The sequence below is a fragment of the Equus asinus genome, chromosome X, assembly GCF_041296235.1.
Source record: "Equus asinus isolate D_3611 breed Donkey chromosome X, EquAss-T2T_v2, whole genome shotgun sequence".
NCBI classification, from domain to species: Eukaryota; Metazoa; Chordata; class Mammalia; order Perissodactyla; family Equidae; genus Equus; species Equus asinus.
The window spans coordinates 137,053,350-137,074,307 of NC_091820.1; the positions used below are offsets into that span (position 1 = coordinate 137,053,350).

At 50.9% G+C, this 20,958-nt stretch overlaps 1 protein-coding gene across 1 annotated transcript; it reads left to right on the top strand.

Annotated features, from left to right (window-relative positions):
- Positions 1 to 387: 387 nt before the first annotated feature.
- CNGA2 (cyclic nucleotide gated channel subunit alpha 2) lies at positions 388 to 6,701 on the top strand. Its single transcript, XM_014846982.3, has 6 exons — positions 388 to 497; positions 714 to 806; positions 1,451 to 1,621; positions 2,673 to 2,780; positions 4,593 to 4,699; positions 5,048 to 6,701. Exons 1-6 carry the CDS (start codon positions 388 to 390, stop codon positions 6,451 to 6,453), a joined length of 1,995 nt encoding a protein of 664 aa, XP_014702468.3. The 3' UTR covers positions 6,454 to 6,701.
- The last annotated feature ends 14,257 nt before the right edge of the window (positions 6,702 to 20,958 follow it).

Genomic DNA, 20,958 nt, shown 5'->3' on the forward strand with positions numbered 1-20,958 from the left:
AGGGCACCAGAAGATGGCTTAAACAGTTTTTTGTTTGTTTTGTTTTGTTTTAGCTTTGGTAGTTCATATGTCAAAAACTTCACTGGGGTAAAAGAAAAAGAAACACATCTTGCAATTTAGCACTGTTTGCCTTTTAAATTTCTTATCAGGTGGGGACAGCACCATCATTTTCTTGGTGCTTGGAGCCTGGCACTTAGACAATGTTGGGTCCCCCTGCCCTGCACTGCCATAGCAGTAGCCAGGGGTGCTGGAGTTTGCCAGGTGGGCCCTGGTTCTGTTCTCACTGCTCACCTGCAGCTCTCCTGCCTTATATGGGTGCCAGGGTCCTCTGTGACCTTCCTCTTGGTCTTCTCCCTGGCAGGTGAGGATCCTGGTCGTACATGGAGGATGACAGAAAAATCCAATGGTGTGAAGAGCTCCCCAGCCAATAACCACAACCATCATGCACCTCCTACCATCAAGGCCAATGGCAAAGATGACCGCAGGACCAGCAATAGGTGAATCTGCTGAGGCTGGGTCATTTCAGAAATGGCCTGGAGGTTGCTACTTCCTCCCAGCTCTGCCTCATTGTCACAGAGCAAATAATCTTTGGCTCAAGGACACCCTCTAAAGGGACCGTGGGATTTCCAGGCCTCTCCCAGGAGGTGAGAGTGCTGATAAGAGAAAAAGTATGCCCAGAGAATCCTTAGTCAACTCTGCCCCTTCCTCTGCAGGCCACAGTCTGCAGCTGATGATGACACTTCCTCAGAACTGCAGAGGCTGGCCGAGATGGATGCCCCCCAGCGGGGGAGAGGTGGCTTCCGCAGGTGGGTTCCACTACTACCCTGCTACTACCCCTCCCACTCATGGGGCCTGTCAGAGTGGCTACCATGGCTCTCCTCCTCCTGGTCTCACTGGGCCTTTCCACCAAGTCCCCTGGGAAGCACTGTCAGTGCTGTCCAACTCTTTCCTCTTAAGGAGGCTCCTGTGAGCAAGGTCAGAGCGGCCAGTGGAGGCTTCCCTTCTGACTTGTCTGTCTCAGCATTGGGGGGAGGGGTCCTTCCCAGCAGAGGTACCTAGGCAGAGGGCCCTGAGGTCTCCAGTCCAGAGTCGTAGGCTCCATTGGAAAATCAGGAAGCCTGGGCTAACTTTTCTCCTGGCCTGTCCTCCCTTAGCACAACCTCCACCTTGCCTTGGAGACCTCCTGTTTGTTCTTCACAATCAACTGAGATGGCACCTCCTACAGGAAGTCTTCCCAGCGCAACCCCTTCCCCTCAGGCTGTGTTTAGAGGCACGCCTGAGCCCCAACCCGCTGCCTCAGCACTGGTCCCTATCCCAGCTCTTAGCAGGGGGGACATCTTGGCCTGGCCTGCTTCCAGGATTCCCTCTCTGTCTCCCATCTCCCTCCTCAGACAGCGAGCTCTCAGGCGCAGTTCTCTTCTCTGGCTCATGCTCCCTTTCTCACCTCTAGGATCGCCCACCTGGTGGGAGTCATCAGAGAGTGGGCCAACAAGAATTTCCGCGAGGAGGAACCCAGACCTGACTCGTTCCTTGAGCGTTTCCGTGGGCCTGAGCTCCAGACCGTGACAACACAGCAAGGGGATGGCAAAGGCAACAAGGACGGCGAGGGCAAGGGCACCAAGTATAGCTATCCAGCCTGTGGGGCTCCAAGGGCTCCCAAGCATGCAATCAGGGGGCTCAGTGGGGTTTCTTAGGCCACACCCAGGGGCAGACCGAGATGTCCATGAAGCAGGGAAAAGGGTGGGCAGGGGAGAACTGCTATGGTTTTAACTCTAGAACGTTTCCATCATGCCCACCCGCAGCCTTTCCAACAGCTAGTGGCTCACTTACCATGGGACCCCCTGGTGGTTTTTCTCACCTTAGCTGCCTTTTATGAGATGTCCTCTTGCTGATGTGCCAGCCCCAGGCCCAGGTCCAGCAGGCAATAAATGCAGAAGAGAGTGCAGTTAGGGAGTGCTGTTGAGGGTAGGCCCATGCCAGCATCCATGTTGGCACAGAGCTGGGTCTTCGAAGAGGCCGTGCTGGAGGCTGGCTGGTGGGGAAGGCCCGGGGACAACTGAGCAAGAGGAAGTAAGAGCAGAGAAGGCAGAGCTGGAGGGTCCATTCTTCAAAGAATGAATAGGCAACTGCGGATGTCTGGCCAAGCTGACATTCCCCACCTCTGGCCAGTAGAGGAAAAGAGCTCTTGCCAAGGCAGGACATAGCATCTGGGAAAGTGATTCGGGGGCTGGAGACTAGGGACCAAACAGGGAAAGTAGGGTGGGCAGGAAGCACACTGCGCTCACTTGTTTAGAGTGCCTCTCTCTTCCTGGGACGGATATGGGAACAGGCCCTGAACCCTCATTACCAACCTGTGGAAATCTCTCCCCAGGCCCTGAGGCCCCTCCCAGTGAAAGCACTGTCCTTTGCCATGCCCTCTGGGCAAGAAGCCTCCAGAGGGGATGGGAGCTAATCGGCCTATGTGGGGTCAAGATAGGAAGAGGGGTCTCTTACCCATCTGAGCTCTATTCAGATGCCCAGTACCAGGTTGCAGCTCCCTGAAAATGGGACCCTAAGCCAATCCACACATCCCCTTAGGCATTGTTTTTTCAGGGACCCTTGGCCTCTGGGAGCTGGGGTGCTGCCACACTGCGGACCTTGTCCCCGAGCCTGGTCTCTATCTTTCTCCTCAGGAAGAAATTTGAGCTATTTGTCTTGGACCCAGCTGGGGACTGGTACTACCGCTGGCTATTTGTCATTGCCATGCCTGTCCTCTACAACTGGTGCCTGCTTGTGGCCAGGTGAGTGGGGGAGGAGGTCCGGGAGGGGATGCCAAAGCAGCCCACTCCACAGGCCCTGGGATCGAGAGCACAACAGTGCCAGCTGTGGACACAGACCTCGTGCCAATCTAGACCTTTTTCTGTATTTTCTGCTGGCCAATGACGCCTCCCTCTGCCCTATTAACCCCCAACTACCCCACCCCAATTTATCATGCTGCCAAAGCTTCATGTCTATGGTTTTCCTGGTGTCTGTAATCTGTTCCTACTTCTCAATCTACACCAATCCTGTCCTAGATGAGGCCACCCTTTTCTTTCCCTGGAACTACAACAGCCCTGCACCTATTCCTTGCAGGCACTCTTGTCCCCTCCAATGCATCCTCCACACTTGTAACTAGCATGGTTGGTAGAAGGTGGGATTTGATTATGTCGCTCCCTCCTCACAAGTCCTTCAATGGCCCCCCCATTCAAGTCCTCAGTGCAGCCTTCAAGGCCCTCTGTACCTGGCCTTCTCTCTAGCTCCAACTTCTGGATACTCCCTGACCCCAGGATTCACTACTCGCGGATCGTAACACACTGTTTCCTCAAGAGAAAATTCTCTTTCCCTATTTTCAACCTATGGAGATTCTTCTTGCAGTCTCAGTTCCAAAGCCACCTTCTACGTGTAGCTTTCCCTGACAGCATTTCCCACCCTGCCCCATTCCCCATCTCAGTCATTCATTCAGTAAGGATTTGACTAACCATCTATTGGGTGCTAAGCTCTGTGCTCAGTGCTGGGGATAATGGGAACAAGACACATGGTCTCTGCTTTCCTGGAGCTCTCAGGCTAGTGGGGGATGCTGACAGTAAACCTGAACAAAACAAATGTCCAAGATGATTCCAGGGCCTGGAGGCAGGGAACTACGAGAGAAAGAGCAGTCAAGGTAGATCTCTCTGAGGAGGGATACCTTACCTGAGACCTGAGCAGCGAGAGGAAATCAGCTATTTAGATGCCTGAGGTTGGTGGAGGGAACATTCCAGGAAGAAGGAACAAGACGCGCAAAGACCCTGTCTCAGGATGGCCTATTGTGGCTGGAGGCCTATGAGTGAAGCAGCAGGGACGTAGACAGGCCAGTTCTGCAGGCTTTGTGTGCCAGGAGAGGGAGCTGGGGTTTCATCCTAAATGTGACCAAGTAGTCAGTATTAACTGCTCCTCTCTTTGATTAGTACACTCACTAGGTCATCATTCCTGGCTTCTGTCCCCTACTCTGCCATCTCCCTAGGGCGCTACTCATTCAGTCACCAAGTTTTGTCAATTCCTCCTAAAGCTGTCCTGCAGCCTCCAACCTCTCTCCATTCTCGCTGCCTCTAGCCTTGGCCCAGCTCTGCCCTCTCTTTCACCTGTATTGGCCAGTGCTCCGTGTTAGATTCTCAATAGGCACATGTTGAAGAGATGAGCATGGAGGCTATTCAGCTGTGTATTGTAGTTCGTTCTTCCAAAGAGTCATTTTTCATTCAACTCACACCTGTTGAGCACTCAAATCCTGATGCTCTGGACTAGGACATGGGACATGCAGTAATGATTAAGAGGTGGTCTCTGTCTTGTTGGAGCTCACAGTACGGCAAATGAGACAGACAGTTGGTCAGTGGCGATGTCTATGCAGTGATTTCTATGTAATAATAAGAGCTGCAGTGAAGTTGCTTGTCAATAAGCGTCTCCCTGGCACCAGGCTGACTGTGACTCATCAGTGCCCCTGGTAGCCATCCCAGGCATCACACAAAGTGGGCATTCAGTTTGGGGTCTCCAGGGGGCCTTGGCTGACTTTGAAGGTGAAGCCCAGCCCTGTCTTCTTGCAGAGCCTGCTTCAGTGACCTACAGAAAGGCTACTACCTAGTGTGGCTGGTGCTGGACTACTTCTCAGATGTGGTCTACATTGCAGACCTCTTTATCCGATTGCGTACCGGTAAGTGAGTAACTGGGATACACAGGCAGGAGCAGGACTCATATGTCCAAAGGCCTGAGTTCAAATTTTCAGGAAGACTTCTCAACACTGTGTTAGATTCAACAGCCTGGCTTGGGTTCAGTTTGTTGCCTGCTCCTCTTTGAACCCCGTGGTCCCCATATGCTTAGTGAGGTTGAGACCTGGGGATGATCTCTTAGGGTCCTTCCAGTCAGACTAGCTACATGAGTTTCCTACACCCCTCCTTGGGAAGAACAGTTGAGTGAGCAGTTTGTCCCTTGCTGAGTATTAGCTTACCGGGAGGGACAGGCCTGGGGGCAGAGATGATATGCTGGCTTGCATCTCTACTAGGTTTTCTGGAGCAGGGGCTGCTGGTCAAAGATACCAAGAAGTTGCGGGACAGCTACATCCACACCCTGCAGTTCAAGCTGGATGTGGCTTCTATCATCCCCACGGACCTGATCTATTTTGCTGTGGGCATCCACAGCCCTGAGCTGCGCTTCAATCGGCTGCTACACTTTGCCCGCATGTTTGAATTCTTTGACCGCACTGAGACCCGCACCAGCTATCCCAATATCTTCCGCATCAGCAACCTAGTTCTCTACATCTTGGTCATCATCCACTGGAATGCCTGCATCTACTACGCCATCTCCAAGTCCATTGGCTTTGGGGTCGACACCTGGGTTTATCCCAACATTACTGACCCTGAGTATGGCTACCTGGCTAGGGAATACATCTACTGCCTTTACTGGTCTACACTGACCCTCACCACCATTGGGGAGACACCACCCCCTGTAAAGGATGAGGAGTACTTATTTGTCATCTTTGACTTCCTGATCGGTGTCCTCATCTTTGCCACCATCGTTGGAAATGTGGGCTCCATGATCTCCAACATGAATGCCACCCGGGCTGAATTCCAGGCCAAGATCGATGCTGTCAAACATTACATGCAGTTCCGCAAGGTCAGCAAGGAGATGGAAGCCAAGGTCATTAGGTGGTTTGACTACCTGTGGACCAATAAAAAGAGTGTGGATGAGCGGGAAGTTCTCAAGAACCTGCCAGCCAAGCTGAGAGCTGAGATAGCCATTAATGTCCACTTGTCCACACTCAAGAAAGTGCGCATCTTCCAGGATTGTGAGGCTGGCCTGCTGGTGGAGCTAGTGTTGAAGCTCCGTCCTCAGGTCTTCAGCCCTGGGGATTACATTTGCCGCAAGGGAGATATTGGCAAGGAGATGTACATAATCAAGGAGGGCAAGTTGGCAGTGGTGGCTGATGATGGTGTCACTCAGTATGCCCTGCTGTCAGCTGGGAGTTGCTTTGGAGAGATCAGTATCCTTAACATTAAGGGCAGCAAAATGGGCAATCGACGCACAGCCAATATCCGCAGTCTTGGTTACTCAGATCTCTTTTGCTTGTCTAAGGATGATCTTATGGAAGCTGTGACTGAGTACCCTGATGCCAAGAAGGTCTTGGAGGAGAGGGGCCGGGAGATCTTGATGAAGGAGGGACTGCTGGATGAGAATGAGGTGGCAGCCAGCATGGAGGTGGACGTGCAGGAGAAGCTAGAACAGCTGGAGACCAACATGGAGACCTTGTACACTCGCTTTGGCCGCCTGCTGGCTGAGTACACAGGGGCCCAGCAGAAGCTCAAGCAGCGCATCACGGTTCTGGAAATCAAGATGAAGCAGAACAACGAGGACGATTATCTGTCAGATGGAATAAACAGCCCTGAGCCAGCTGCTGCCGAGAAGCCATAAAGGCTTGGGCCCAACTGCCTCTCCAGGCTTGGCCTTGACCCCAGGAGTTAGAAGAGCTGTGTAGGTCTCCACATTTATACACATTACACTTATGTCCCCTTGAAGTCCCCCCAAAGCCTCTCTGTCCCCAGACTTTTGGCTCAAGCATCCAGAAGCCCTCCTCCAAGTCCAGCTAATAGCCAAGCTTGTGCACAGTGCAGACTGTGTTGGCTCAGCTTCCAGGAGTTTCAGCTTGTCCAAGTCTGAGGAAGGAAGAGTGGAGCAGCTGACCTGTCTTCAGGAGTCTGTCGTGGGCCTGGGAGCCTAGCCAATGACATGCTCTGAAGAAGCCCTTCTGCAGGACAATGTACACTCTGCTGCAACATTCCCCTCTCTCTGGGCTTCTTTGCACTTACTTCGTCCTGGCCCTTGCTTATCTAGCATGTGTTCTGAATATCCCACTTCCCTGCTCGTGTATGTGGTTCAAGCATTGGCTGTAGACATTTAGCACGGGTTCCCAGTGTCTGTCTCCCAAGGCAGGCAAAGGGTGTGGAGGGGGAAGGTAGAAGAGTGTCACTTAGGGCTACCTCCCTCTGTCAGGCACTCCGAGGCCTGCTCTGTTGCTTCATCTGTCTTTCTGCAGTCTTCTCTGGACCAGGGAGATGATGATGCTTCTGGCTTCTGGTCTATTCCAGGGCGCAGAAGAGCAAGGTAAGTGGTAGTTGGTCAGCAGACGTTGCCACCTGGAGAAGGTGATGGCTGGGAGCTCTGACCATCACCCCTCTAAGCAGAGCATTTCTGAAGAGGCTTTGAGGTTGGTGGTGGGTGGGAGACTCTTCAAGTTGATATTTGCAGTAGAGACACTTACAAGTTAATAAATTTCTTTGAACTCCTTCTGGTTATTGCTCAACTCTCCTGTTCACATTCATTCCCTTCCTCCCTCAACCCCTCTTTACCACATACTTCCCTTTTCCCCTTATCCAGGACTCACTCTACCTGCAATACCCTCTGCTGTGTTTCGCTACCTGAGTAAGCCATATTGATCCTTCAGGACTCAGCTCAGGTGCCACCTTCTCCGAGAAGGCCTCCTTGACTGCACCCACTCCCATACTAGGCAGTCAATAACCCCCCCTCTAGGCTCCCACAGTGCTCCCAAGTCTTCTTGTTCTGACTCATCACACTGTGTGGTCGGTTTTGATGAATCTGGTTTCTCCTCCAGATTGTGGGCTGTTTGAGGGCAGAGTCAAGATGGTCCACTCACTGCTCTGTCTGCAGCCTCAGTGGCGTGCTTGGCACGGAGGAGACATTCAGAGAATGTTTATTCACTGGGGCAGTGAGCAAACACACCAAAACTCCTGTGCTTCCATTTGCCAGCAGCTATGTCTTGACAGAAACACTGGCTGCGTCTGGGGAGTTGGGGAAAATCTCCTGGAGGAGCAGTTCTCTCTCTGTCCTCCTCTCTCTCTCTATCTCCCTATCTATTAATTGTGGTACCACACACATAAGATTTACTATCTTAACTATTTTTGAGTGTACAGTTTGGCAGTGTTAAGTATATTCATATTGCTGTGAAACAAATCTACAGAACTTTTTCTTCTTCCCAAACTGAAACTCTGTCCCCGTTAAACAACTCCTCATTTCCCCTTCCGGCCCCAGCCCCTGGCAACCACCGTCCTACTTTCTGTCTCTATGAAGCTGACCATGCTAGGGACCTCATACAGTATTTATCCTTTTGTGACTGGCTCATTTCACTTAGTACAGTGTTCTCAAAGTTCATCCATGTTGTAGCATGTGTCAGAATTTCCTTCCTTTTTAAGGCTGAATAATATTACGTTTATGGATAGACCACATTTTGGTTAGCCATTTATCCATCAGTGGATACTTGGTTTGTTTCCATCATTTGGCTTTTATGAATAATGCTGCTATGCACATGAGCGTACAAATATCTGTTCAAGTTCCTGCGTTCACTTCTTTTGAGTATATACCAGAAGTGGAATTGCTGCATCATATAGTAATTCTATTTTTAATTTTTTGAGGAACTGCCATACTGTTTTTCATAGTGGCTGCACCATTTTACCTTTCCACTAACAGTGCATAAGGATTCCAATTTCTCCACATCCTTGCCAACACTTGTTGTTTTCTGTTTTGAGCTGTGTTTTTTTTTTTTTTTTTTGCAGTAGCCCTCCTAACGAATGTGAGATGTTATCTCATTGTAGTTTTGATATTCATTTCCCTGATGATTAAGTGATGTTGAGCATGTCTTCATATGCTTCTTGGCCATTTATCTTCTTTGGAGAAATGTCTATTTAGTCCTTTGCTCATTTTTCAATTGGACTGTTTGCTTTTTTGTTGTTGAGCTATAGGAGTTCTTTGTATACTCTGGATATTAACACATATCAGATATACGATTTGCAATTTTCCCCCCATTCCGTAGGTTGCCTTTTCACTCTGTTGATTGTGTCCTTTGATACACAGAAAGTTTTTAATTTTGATGTAGTCCAATTTGTCTATTTTTACTTTCGTTGCCTGGGTTTTGGTGTCACCATTGATTTTTACTAGAATTCACTTTTCTAGTCAGACTTCTATTAAATTTAATGTAATTTCTTGGCCTCTTCCCTAGCTTACAGTAGTAAATCCTAACCAGGGGCAAACTCACTTGGAATCTGTAACGCTACCCATACCCAGGCCCTGGTCTCGGCGAGTGGCACCGGTAGGGTGGCAGCGTTCATAATGGGACAGCACTCTGTGTATGCTCTCCTTTTGGGTGTTTGGCTGGAAGAAAAGACTCTAAGCGGCTTCACTTCCAGAAAGGCTGAGCCACGAGGAGGTGGAGTCCTTGGAGAGTCAGCCAGCTGCTTGCCCAGACACTCATTGCTAAGGCTACACTAAGGAGCTCAGTTTTCATCATGTGCTGGAACCTAAAATAGATGTTAGTTTTGCAGCCCTATGATGGCACTGGGCCCAGAGGCAGGGGGATGACGGCATTGAAAAATGTTGCCTTGGTTTCAGTAAGAAATTTGCAGCATTTCTCCCTGGAGCCTGCTTCAACCTCAGTCCAGCTCCAATGGGTGCCCGATTTCCAACCCATGTCGACTGAGTGGACATCAAATTTTGGATCTGGTTTTTCCCAGGGAAAAGGAAATAACTCATCTGGATCACGTGGGGACCCCACCAGTTTGAGACATAGATTTAAGGGCTCAGCTCCCACCCACTCCACAGCTTCCCTTTCCCCAGACATCCTTGAGTCCAACCACCCATGACTTTTAGCAGTGCTTCAAATGTCGGTGTTCTTTTAGGCTTCTAGGACTTTTCTCATGTAGTTCCTTCTGCCTGGATCACTCTTCTCTGCCTTTTCTTCCTCCGAGACTTGATTCACAGCTCCTTCTCTTGAGCCCCATTGTAACTTTCTATGTGAGACTCTCTTGCACACTGGACCTCAAGTGTCTGTTTAGCAATTGATCTCTTCTCATCTAAATACAGTTTGTTCATTAAGGAAAGGATGAAGGAGTGACAGAAGGAATATCCACGCAGCTTGAGGCGTGTGAGGATGTGAGTGTGTGTGTGTGTGTGTGTGTGTGTGTGCATGCGTGTGCCTGTGTGGATGCAGTATGGACGCCTGTGTTAGCACCTGGACATTCGCTCAGGCAGACATCTATCTCTTCCCCCGCTCCCCCCACTACTACCCAGCCCTGTCCTCGGTTGCTCTGTCTGCAAGAGCGTGACTCTCTCCTGTCTGTCACTGGCCGCCACCCCCGCTTCTCTCATAACCGGCTGTAACATAAGAACTGAAGTACATTTCCATTATGTGTTGTATTTATTCAGTACTGTCTACTGTTCTCTGCTCTTAATTTTAAAATGTTTAAATTTGAATATTTTTCATTTTCCTCTGAAAATATCCACCTAAGGTAAATTGCCCTCCTTGTATATGGGCATCAACTTGCTTTTCTCTGCATTGATGATCTCCTATAGAAAACAAAAGCCCTTGCTCCCACCTACCACTCTCCCTCCCTTTCTATCTGACCCTTGGTGGCCCCTGCCTGGCTTGCAGACTGCCATCCCTACGTCAGCCCAGCCTGAGTCCCAGCTTCAGCAGCACCTAACTGTCCCTCAGTCTGGAGCCTAAAGCTAACTTGACCTCTTGCCCCTCCCCCAAGGGGAGGCCAAAGCAGAGGGTCCTCCTCTTCTGTGCAGTCTGGAAACAGGAGCTCAGAAGCCCCCAGTGCACAGAGACAGGGAACCCGGCCACCAGAGGGCGCATGGACCCAAGGAAAGGGTGGTGGGTTCTGCTCTGTGAACCCCCCACCAATCAGAGGGCTGAACAGGGCCCACTGAAGCAGTTAGGTGCCTGCCCTCAGGGCCTTGTTAAGTTGTAGGGTCAGGTCTCTCTCCCTGAATGTCCCACCGTGATCCCTCTGAATGCCCTCAGAGGTTGCTGGGTGTCCAATGCAACGGCCCAGATTAAATCTGTGTGTGCTAGGTGCCCAGACTCTGCCGGAGATTGGGTATGGAGGAAACGTCAGGGCTGAACTGCAAGAGCACCTGGGAACTATGGTTGTCACTATTTATTTCAATGTGTTTTCAGAGAAAAAAAATACCAATAGTCCACAAAGTCCTCGGTGTCATGCATATTACTGCTTAGCATGGAGCTAAGGAAAAAAGTGAGCCGATTTAAAGTTGACTTAAAGAAAAAGGTTATGTAAATAATTGTTCCAATGGCACATAAAGGTAGCACACAGATGATGGTGAATATCCAAATGCCTATGTGACACCACCATGGCATTTCAAAATTAAGACCGTCATAATTCACCTCTTGATTGCTTTTCTACCAAACCAGCTCTCTCCCATCCCCCCCATGTCAGGAGTGGTACGTCCACCCTTCTAGTTGCTTAGGCCAAAACCCTCGAAGTCATCCTGGACTCCTCTCTTTCCTTCATCCACCATATCCAATCAGCCAGGAAATACTCTCGCTTAACTTTCAAAGCCAGCCCTGGTGGTCTAGTGGTTAAGATCTGGAGCTCTCACTGCCACAGCCTGGGTCTGTTTCCAGTCGGACAACCACAGTACCTGTCTGTTGCTTGTCACACTGTGGCAGCTGCGTGTCACTGTGATGCTTAAAGCTATGCCATCAGTATTTCAAAAACCAATGGGGTCACCCATGGCAGACAGGTTTCAGCAGAGCTTCCAGACTAAGACAGACCAGGAAGAAGGACCTGGCCACCCACTTCCAAAAAAGTTGGCCATGAAAATGCTATGAATAGCAGCAGAGCAATGCCTGATATAGCGCTGGAAGATGAGAGGATGGCGCAAAAAGACAAGGCAGGGCTCTGTTCTGCTGTCCACAGGGGCACTAGGAGTCAGAATCCACTACACGGCACTAACAATGACAAAACTTTCAAAGTTAAATCAAAATCCACACAATTCTTCCACCTCCACTGGTCCCACTCTGGTCCAGGCCACCACTATCTCTCTTCTGGATGGCTGCAGTCAACTCCAGACTGGTGTCCTTGCTTCCACTTTGCCTCCTTGCAATCTTCTCCACCCAGCCACCAGAGTTTTTAAAAAATGAAAATCCTGTCACTTCAGTCCTCTGCTTAAAACCTCCCAGTGGTTTCCCATTACTCTTTTGTTTTTTGTTTTTGCTTTTTTTTTTTGCTGACGAAGATTCTCCCTGAGCTAACATCTGTGCCAATCTTTTCCTATTTTGTATGTGGGATGCTGCCACAGCATGGTCACCAATGAGTGATGTGGTTCCATGCCCAGGAACTGAACCTGGGCTGCTGAAGGGGAGTGTGGCAAACTTAACCAATAGGCCATGGAGCAGGCCCCCATTACTCTTTTAATAAAATCCAAACTCATGACCGTGGCCTCCAGGTACTGTCTCTGATGGCCCCTGCCCATGTCTCTGACCTCGCTCATTCTTACTTTCCTCCTGCTTCTCTCCACCCCAGGCCCTCCCGTCTCCTTTTAATTCCTCACACATGCCCACCAAGGTTCTTCCTGTCTTGGTGATCTTGTACTGGCTGTCCTTTTGCCTTGACCCTTTTTCCTCTGAACCTTGTCGTGGCTGTGGCCGGCTCCCTGGCTTCAGAGCTCTAAAGGGGCCCTCATAGAGATCCACATCAAAAGTAGCCTCCATCTCCTCTGTCATGCTCAGTCTTATCACACTGTTTGACTTTCTTTATGGTATCTATCCCTCTCTCTAGTCATCTTGCTTGTCATGTGTCTGTCAACACCCTAAGGTAAACATCATTGCTGGTTCCCCATTGGATGGCTGGCACCTATAGCAACCACTGGGGCTGCCAAATACCCAAATGCCAGGAACTCTTTTCGAGGCTGGATCCCTTCTTTCTCTTCTAATGGATTAGATCGCACATCCTCAGCCTCCTCTCTCTCTCTGCCCATCCTCATGCGCCCTGGTAGTGCTGTGGCCACACAAGACTCCTTGGCATTTAATAACCCACCTGGAGCCGTCCCATAGGGAACTCAGTTTACGCGTACTTCTTCCCCCAAATCTCTGCCTGCAACGTCCTTCTCATCCTTCAAAGCCAGCCCTGATGCCACCTCCTCCTTGAAGCTTTCTTTGATCCCTTACAAGTAGTTGTATCATCCCTGTCCCCACTGCTCATCTGTATTTGTATCTTTTCTTTTCCTTGCTCCTTGGGGAGAGGTCTGTGTAGGATTCTTATTGCCCTCTCCACAGCTGAGGATACTTGGTGCTGGGAGCATGGGTGGGGACTTGGTCCCTAGAGGGCCTTGCTGAAGGCAGAGCTCCACAAACATAACTAGGAGCCGAGGTATGCAGGCATGGGGTGCCATCTGGTCCTAGCGGGAGGAGTGGCTTGCTGTACTGGCTGTGGGTTCAGTTGTAGGTCAGCTTCCCCCTGGCATGAGTTGAGTTGCCAAATACTAAGTGATTTTGCTTCTCTCCAAGGCAGACATTTCCCTGGAAGGACAATCCAGCCCTGATTTAAAGGCCAACACCAAGACAGCTACAGGTAGTCCCAATCAGGAGGGTGATGAAGATGCATTTCTAGCTGAAAGTTTTGCTAAGTACGGATCCACAACGGCTCAGTGTTGTAGCTGGTACCAGGGCCATACCTGTGGAAGGCCTGATAAGGCACTGGCCTGGCAACCTAGGAATGTAAGCTGGCTTCTGTTCCACCCATATTTGCTGGGGACTTGGAAATTTCTACCCTTGGAAACCTGGGTCCTAGCACAGTGGGGGAGTTGGGGAAGAAGGCATTATCTTTACATCCAATCAAAGCATCCTTCCTTGGCTCCTCCAAGCTTGATGAGGCCTTGCTCTCTTCCAGCACTTTCCACCTAGTTGTACTTATGTGACTCAAACTGGGCAGTGCTCTAAGGCAGTCTGAGAAAACTTCTGTTTTGCCCTTCATGGACAGATTTGTCCCTGAGAACCTATTTGCCCAGGTTCTTGAAGGATGCAGAGGAGCTGTCTAGGGAAGCAGGGTGAAGTACCAGGTCCAGGGAGCCAATTGAGCAAAGATGTTGAACAGCGAGGCCAAGGGCTCCAGTTTGTGGCTGGAGTGGAGCATGAACCCAATACTCTCTTGGGCTCCACAGACCCTGGAATTAACTTGGCCTCACTGGCTGAACTTGTCATTTCTTTCCCTTTGGGGCTAGTTTTCCACTTGTTTTGAAGAAAGAGCTTCTCAGGGCCCTTTGCAGCCCACCTGGGGATGGGAGGAGAATGGGTTTGTCTTATCTGTATTCATATCTTTGAATCACTCAAGTTTGCCGAACCTCTGACTTCCAGGCAGACTTTCAGAGTTGCCAGTTTTTATGGATCAATGTGTTTAATTAGATGGGTTTTCTTGTTTCTCCTTTATCTGATTGAGCAAGCTAATTAAATCCGGCAATTTGTTGTTAGGTCATTTAAATGCCAACTTGATTTCATAACCTGGGCTTATACTGCATCCAAGTCCTTCCAACTTCTTCCCGGAGTGGTGGAATCAGTGGATATACCTGAGATCTGTAGATTGATCCTCTGGCTCTTGAGGGTCTGAGTCCCTGGGGCATAGCCCAACTTTCTTTACCAGTCTAAGAGGGTAAGGTGGGTGCCTAGAGGGGCTTCAGGACTAGTGTTGAATAGGAACAGTGGTGAGATGATAATAATCAGAAATTCCTAGCGTTGCCCACAAACAAGTGTGTGACCTGAATTTTCAGCCTGTCTTCCAATCTATATAATGGATAAGACCTCTGGACACTCTTCCCTTCTGACATTTTGGGGCACTCTGGCTTTGGGGAGGTGGGAACTGCTCCAGCCTCACCAGGGTACAGCTGGTCTGTCCAGTGCTGAAGGAGGATGCCGACTTTGGGACCCAGGTCTTGGAGGCCAACTGAGATGGGGTGGGCGGGGAGCTGAGGATGGGGATGAGCAGCATCCTGTGCCTAGGCTGTCTCAGGCTCAAGACCACTACCCAGTTGCTGTTCCACCTTTGGCCGCAGAACAGGGTGGGGGTGCTGTCGTGCCGCGAGTACAGCACACCAAGGCGCTTTCCAAGCCCTTTCCCACCTCCCAGAAAGTGCTTTTAGGTCGCGGGAGCCCTTTTACGGGCCCTGGACTCCAGGGAGCAGGAACACCCCAAGACTCCCGGGCGAGAAAGGGTTTGTGAGCAGTGAAAAGTGCAGCCGCAGGCACAGGGCATGGCAGGGGGAAGCTCTCTGGGCCCCTGCTCCAGGTCTTCCCACCCTTATCTCTTCCACAGAGCCTCGCCCCTCGCTCCCTCCTCTCACTGCATGGAATCCTGACCACATCTGCCAGCAGCACAGTGCCACGCCGGAGAGCCATCATTGGCAACTCCTTCTCTTTCTTGACCAAGGAAAGGCAGGAGGGATGTAGCTGTGGGACATTCCCCTCTGGGACCTGCTCTGAGAGGGAGTGGGGCTGGGGCCACTAGGCCACCTTCCTGGCTCCTGGGGCCACAAGAATGAGCAGGAAGTCTGTAGACAGGCTGCCTAGACCTGTTGAATTCAAGGAGGCAGTGACAAGATGTGACAGGCCTATAAAGACAATGGCTGGAGGGCTCTAGCAGGGGCTGGGGACAGGCATTTGGGGGCATCAGGCTTGGTAAGTAACATTAGCGAGGTGACAGCCTGAGCGGGCAAATTGGGAATGCAGACAGAGCTCTGTGACTGCACTGACTGGCTGCCTGTGAGTCGCCTCTGCAGACCGATTTCATCACTGAGCGCTTGGATACGCGATGTGCTTAGAAGGAAAGGCTGGATTGGAGGCCTCCCTCAAAACAATAGAACAATTTGGGGTGCACCACAGTGGCCCAGGAGCATTGCCTCTTCATGCCAGCCCCAGAAGCCACGGCCCTTGTATCTTCCCCTCCTTGGTCCCTCTTGCAAGGGCTGGGACCAGTTCCCCAGGTTTCAAGTTGAAACTGGGCTTTCCCAAAGCCATCCTGATTTGGGGGTCTCCAGAGGTCCTCCCAGCCCCACTTGATCAAGCCGCCATCTTGTGGCTTTATTTCCTTGTCCCTGTTCAATGCTTGGCCCAGGGTAGATGCCATTAAATATATGTTGAAAGAATGAGGAAACCAGTGTATTTCTCTATTTTTTAATGTGTTTAGATTTGTCTGTGTTTCCTTCTATACCTATGAAATAAAAGTACAGCTGTTTAGGAAAAAAGCTTATGTTCAATGTGTCCATAGCACAGCAGTGGTTTCAGGAAATCAACCAGTTCTGTGCAGATGCGGGCCATGGAGTAGGTGGGGGAACAGAGTCTGGGAAAGAAGAAATCCACCTGGAAAGAGTCCCGGGGGTGTGGTTCATTTTGCAGGCACGATCTTGCTCTTCCTTTTCTGTTCTGACCATGTGGACCAGAAAGCAGCTTTCCTTGGCCCAAGGACAAAGTAGGCAAGGCAGTCAGTGACTGTGTCCAAACGTGCTAGAGCTAACTGTACCTGCTACGGGACAGCTTCAGACCCTCCCCACAGAAAGATCCCGTGGAGTGGGCTGTTCAAAGCCTGGCTGCCATGGGCATGCGACCCCGAAGCTGCTCCTGAGCCCCAAGCTGACAGCAGTCCCCAACTGAGCCACTGTGGGCCCAAAACCTAGGTTTCTGGTGGTTTGTTTATCTAAGTGCAGGAATAACATCACAGCCAGATGGAGTAAGCACTGATTGGTGACATTTAAGGATTCTGAGTTGTAGCTGGCTGGAACTTGATTTTTGTCTATTTTCAAATCTTGCTGTGTATTGAATCATTTTTGAATGGCACAAAAATCCTATCCATTAGTTCGTATTTGCTGGTTATTTTAAGAGCCTATTTTTCACATCCAGGGACCATAACTAGATCTGTGTCACTGGGGAGACCTAGTAGTTTGGACTAGTGGCCCTGCAAAGCCACAACTTTGAGCTAGAGGCATCCTTTCCCCTGCTACACAAAGGCGTGGAGGCCACAGCGAGGGGCCAGCTGTGAGATATTGCTGCACACACACTCCTGGGTTCTACCTGTCTTCCACTGTGGGGCTTCAATCTGGACCTGGGGCCGGGGCCAGACCTTCACCCACCTTACTGGGGCATTGAGGGCCTTGGAGGAGAGGTAAGCCTGTGGCCAGCTTTAAGTGTAGAAAGAAAGAAGGAAGGAAGGAGAGAGAGAGGGAAGGAAGGAAGTGAGCAAAGGAGGAAGGGGGAAAAGGGAAGGAGGGAGGAAGGAAGGGAGGAGGGCGGGCGGGAGGGAAGAAAGGGAGGGACACTTCTCGGCCGCTATCCTGGTGACTCATGGCCACAGAGTGTTGACAGCTGGAAATGCTTAGCTGCCTCTCAAGCCAGGCCAGCACCCAACACCCAGCACCTCACGCCCAGAGCTTATTGCTCAGCCCCACGGGGTAGCAGGGCTTGCCTGTAGGGGCTGGTCCAGCCTGGAGTGGAAAGAATCCTGGCAGGTCATACGAGTGTGCTGGCTTAACTCTGTCTGGGGAATGCCCAGCATCTCCTGGGAGCCTGGCCAGCAGGCCATTGTCATGTCCCCTTTGAAGTGGGTCTTCCTCGGCTTGGCTGGCCATCCCTCACACCCAGGTCACAGGTGCCATCCACAGTGGTCCTCTCGTACCTTGAACCCTTTTTGCTTTCCTTCCTCTGGGTCTTTCTTCACTGTTCTCTCTTCTCGCGCTCCCTCTTCCCTGTTTGGTTTAGTTTTGTCTCTTTTTCCTCCCGTTTCTCTCCCTCCCGTCTCCTCCCCTCTCATCCCTCCTCTCCTCCTTCTCCTTCAGTAGTTCCCTCACCTGTCTTCCCTCCTCCTGCCCTTTCTTCTGCTCCTTCTTTTGCCTTCCCCCTCCTTCCTCCTTTGACTTCCCTTTTCCCTCCCCCAGTTGTCTCCCCTACAAGGCTTCCCCTCTCCTTACTTTTCTCTCTCCCATCATTTTTCCTCTCCTCATTCTTTTCTCCATTTCCTTCCCCCACCCCTTCCTTTTCATCAGCATCATTTTTATCTTCTGCTGTCCTTTGGTCATTCTTTCCTTATCACTCTGCCCTCTGTTCCCATTCTCCTCTCTCTCTGACTTCTCCGTAACTCTGTCTTCTCCAGCTGGCCTTTGGCCCTGCTTCTGCATGTTGGTCTCTCTCTCTGCCTCTCACTGTCCCTCTTTCCTTTCTCATAGCTCTTCCCTACTCCATCCAACTCTCTTCATCTTTCTTTTCCCCCTCAAGCTGCTTCTCCAGCCCTTCCTCTCTCCCTTTCTTTCTCAGTCTTTCCTCTGCCCATTTCTCAGACCGCTAGCCTGCCCTTTCCCCTCCAACGCCTCCAGCATCCCAAGTAGCAGAATCCTGAGAGCAGCCTCTGGAGCTGGTGAAGATTTTGCCTTGATAGGCTTTTCACTGGCCCCGAGGGCCTGGACCCTGTCCCCCAACTTTAGCTCCACTCCCTTAACTGTCCTAAGCCCTGAGTCAGGCAACAAGGACTTAGGAGATTGTGAGATGCAGGGAAAAAAGCAAGCCCTGGGAGCCAGGCATGCTGGGGTAGAGTCCCAGCTCTGAGCTAACACTCCAATGAGGCTGGTGATGCCTGCCTGGAAAATGATGAAGGGGGATGTGTGAAGGCTCCTAGGCCTTAGTGGCTCCGAGTCAGTGCTCCATCAGTGGGAGTTGCTTCTGATGGGCACGGCCAGTGATGAGCCATCTATAAGGGAGTAAGGTCATGGGCTGAGCCCCAGGCAGATCTCATGTAGGATGACCTTTTCTCTCCCTCTTGGAACCTCTCTTGGCTGGATGACCCTCCATCCCAGCCTCTTCCTATAGGGCCTGGCCATCCCTGCCCATCGCATGCACCCTCAGCTGTCAATTGCCCCTGCTGTGTCTCTCAGGCCCAAGGCCCAGGTCCTGGCTCTTCATTTTCAGCTTGCTTTGTTCTCTGCCTCAGCCCAATTTGCTGCCTGTCCCTCTGCTTCCTTCTGGCTGTGGGGCAGCAGGGGAAGCCTCCTTGGGAAACCAATGAGACTGCTTATCATAAAGGGGGGCAATTCCTGAAGGTGGTAGGGACACCAGCACAGCCCGATCATGAGCTCTGCGTCAGAGGAGAAAAAACCATCAACCCCCCACAGTCACATCCCCAGGCAAATGAGGATTCTGTCCTTCACAGAGACAGCCCACTGGGCCCAGGGGAGCTCCTGGAGACGCTGCACACAGATCGCCCACGGGGTGCGTTTCTATCGTTGCACCAAGTCCTGCCAGAGGACAGTGGCAACAGTGTTCTAGGGACTCGCAGAGTAGCCAAGGGAGTGGGAGTAGGGGTGGCTCTACAAACACCATCTTAAGCCTCTTGTATAGGAGACACTGAGGGCCAACTAGGGCCCTACATTTAGGCAGTCCAAGAACTGGGTTCAAGGCTCAGTTTGCTCCAGGGACTGTGCATATGTGGTTTCATTTAAGCTTCTCAATAACTTGAGAGGCTGGGTTTCCCCATTTTTCGCATATAATAACCAAGGTGCAAGAAGTTTAAATGATCCGCCACAGATGCACAGTGAGTCAGTGGAGGAGCCAGGGCTTGCACATGGGTCTGTTGGCCCTGCACCTCCTTGGCACACTGTATCAGGGACTTTTCCTGATGGAGTCGGTCCAGGGCTCGGGCACACTCAGCTCTTGCCCAGCAGCAGCAACTTGTCCAGTGGAAAGGTGAATCCAATGAGGGCAAACGTTAAAACTGCTCAAAGGAGTTGCTTGCCTTTGGCCGGCTATTTTCCTTCCATTCCTGCTAGAAGCTGGGAGTTAGAGTGCCTCCCCCAAGGCGGCGTGTGTTTAGTCGTTGTTTCAATGGTGGCAGAGGCTCATAATGTTTGGATAATTACTTGCTGTTCCTACTGCCTGCATCCTCTGTCTTCCAGTCTCTACATTACTGACTCTTTCTGGAAATTCAGTCCTCAACTTAAATGTCACCATATTTGGCCACCCAGTCTAAAGTGGCCATGCAGTCACTCTCTGTCATGTCATCCCATCTTAATTTTCTGGCCGCCATGGCTCACTCATATTGTCCTCCTTTACGTCTTTCTTTGTTCAATGTCTCTCTCTTTCCACTGACTAGACTGCCAGCTCCATGAGTATAAGACCACATTTGTCTTGATCCCTTTTGTACCCGCAAGACCTAGTACCGTGCTTAGCATCCAGCAGGGGCTCAATGAATATTTGCTATAAAGTCCAGGGCAAGCAGTGACTAACCTTGTTTGGGAGAATTAGGAAATGTACTGAAGGATGAGTAGGAGTTTTCTAGGCAGAGAAGCAGGACAGGACATTTCTAGTAAGGAAAACAATATGTACAAGATCTAAGATAGGACAAAGTCCTAGTGTGTAGGAAGAATGAGGAAGGGCTTTGTAGGGCTGAAGGTCTGGGTGTGGGAGAAGACAGTAGATAAAGGAGGGAAGGCAGGCAAGGGCCTGATCACAGAGACCCTTGAAAGCTACGCAGAGGCATTTGCACATTGTTAGATTGTCTGGTTGTCTATTTGCAACGTTTGAAAGCAGGGGAGACACACATTCACATCTTCGCTTTGATGCTGCTTCTCTGCTTGCCGGCAACATGGACAGAGAGAAGGGGAGAGGTGAGCAGTCTCCCTGCTGCAAGAAGAGTCTATGTCAAGGGCTCCATCAGACAAGGAGGTACGTGTTGGCTGTGTGTGGCAACTCAGCTCGCAAAGGAACAAAAGGCACACTTGTTGGAATGTTAGCATTACCAGCTCCAGCCTTGACCTTCCCTGACCAAAGGTGTGGACTTGAACACCAAGAACTTGGGGAGGGCTGCCTTCCTAAGTATCCTGAGACCCAGTGGCACCAATGAGGTAACTGCAGGGCCCTCCAAGCAAAGAAAGAGTGGCCAGCAGCTCCTCTAAAGAAAGCAAACATCCTGATGCCTCCTACCAGCTTGCCCTGCAGCCTAGAAGTGTCTCACTCTTGCTAGAGCTGGCCCCTCTGAGGACATCTTCGTACAGGGTGAGGATGAAGGCCCCCCCGGCATGTGGCGAGGTGAGTGCATGGACTCGAACCTGCACACGCACGCTCTAGGCCTGGGG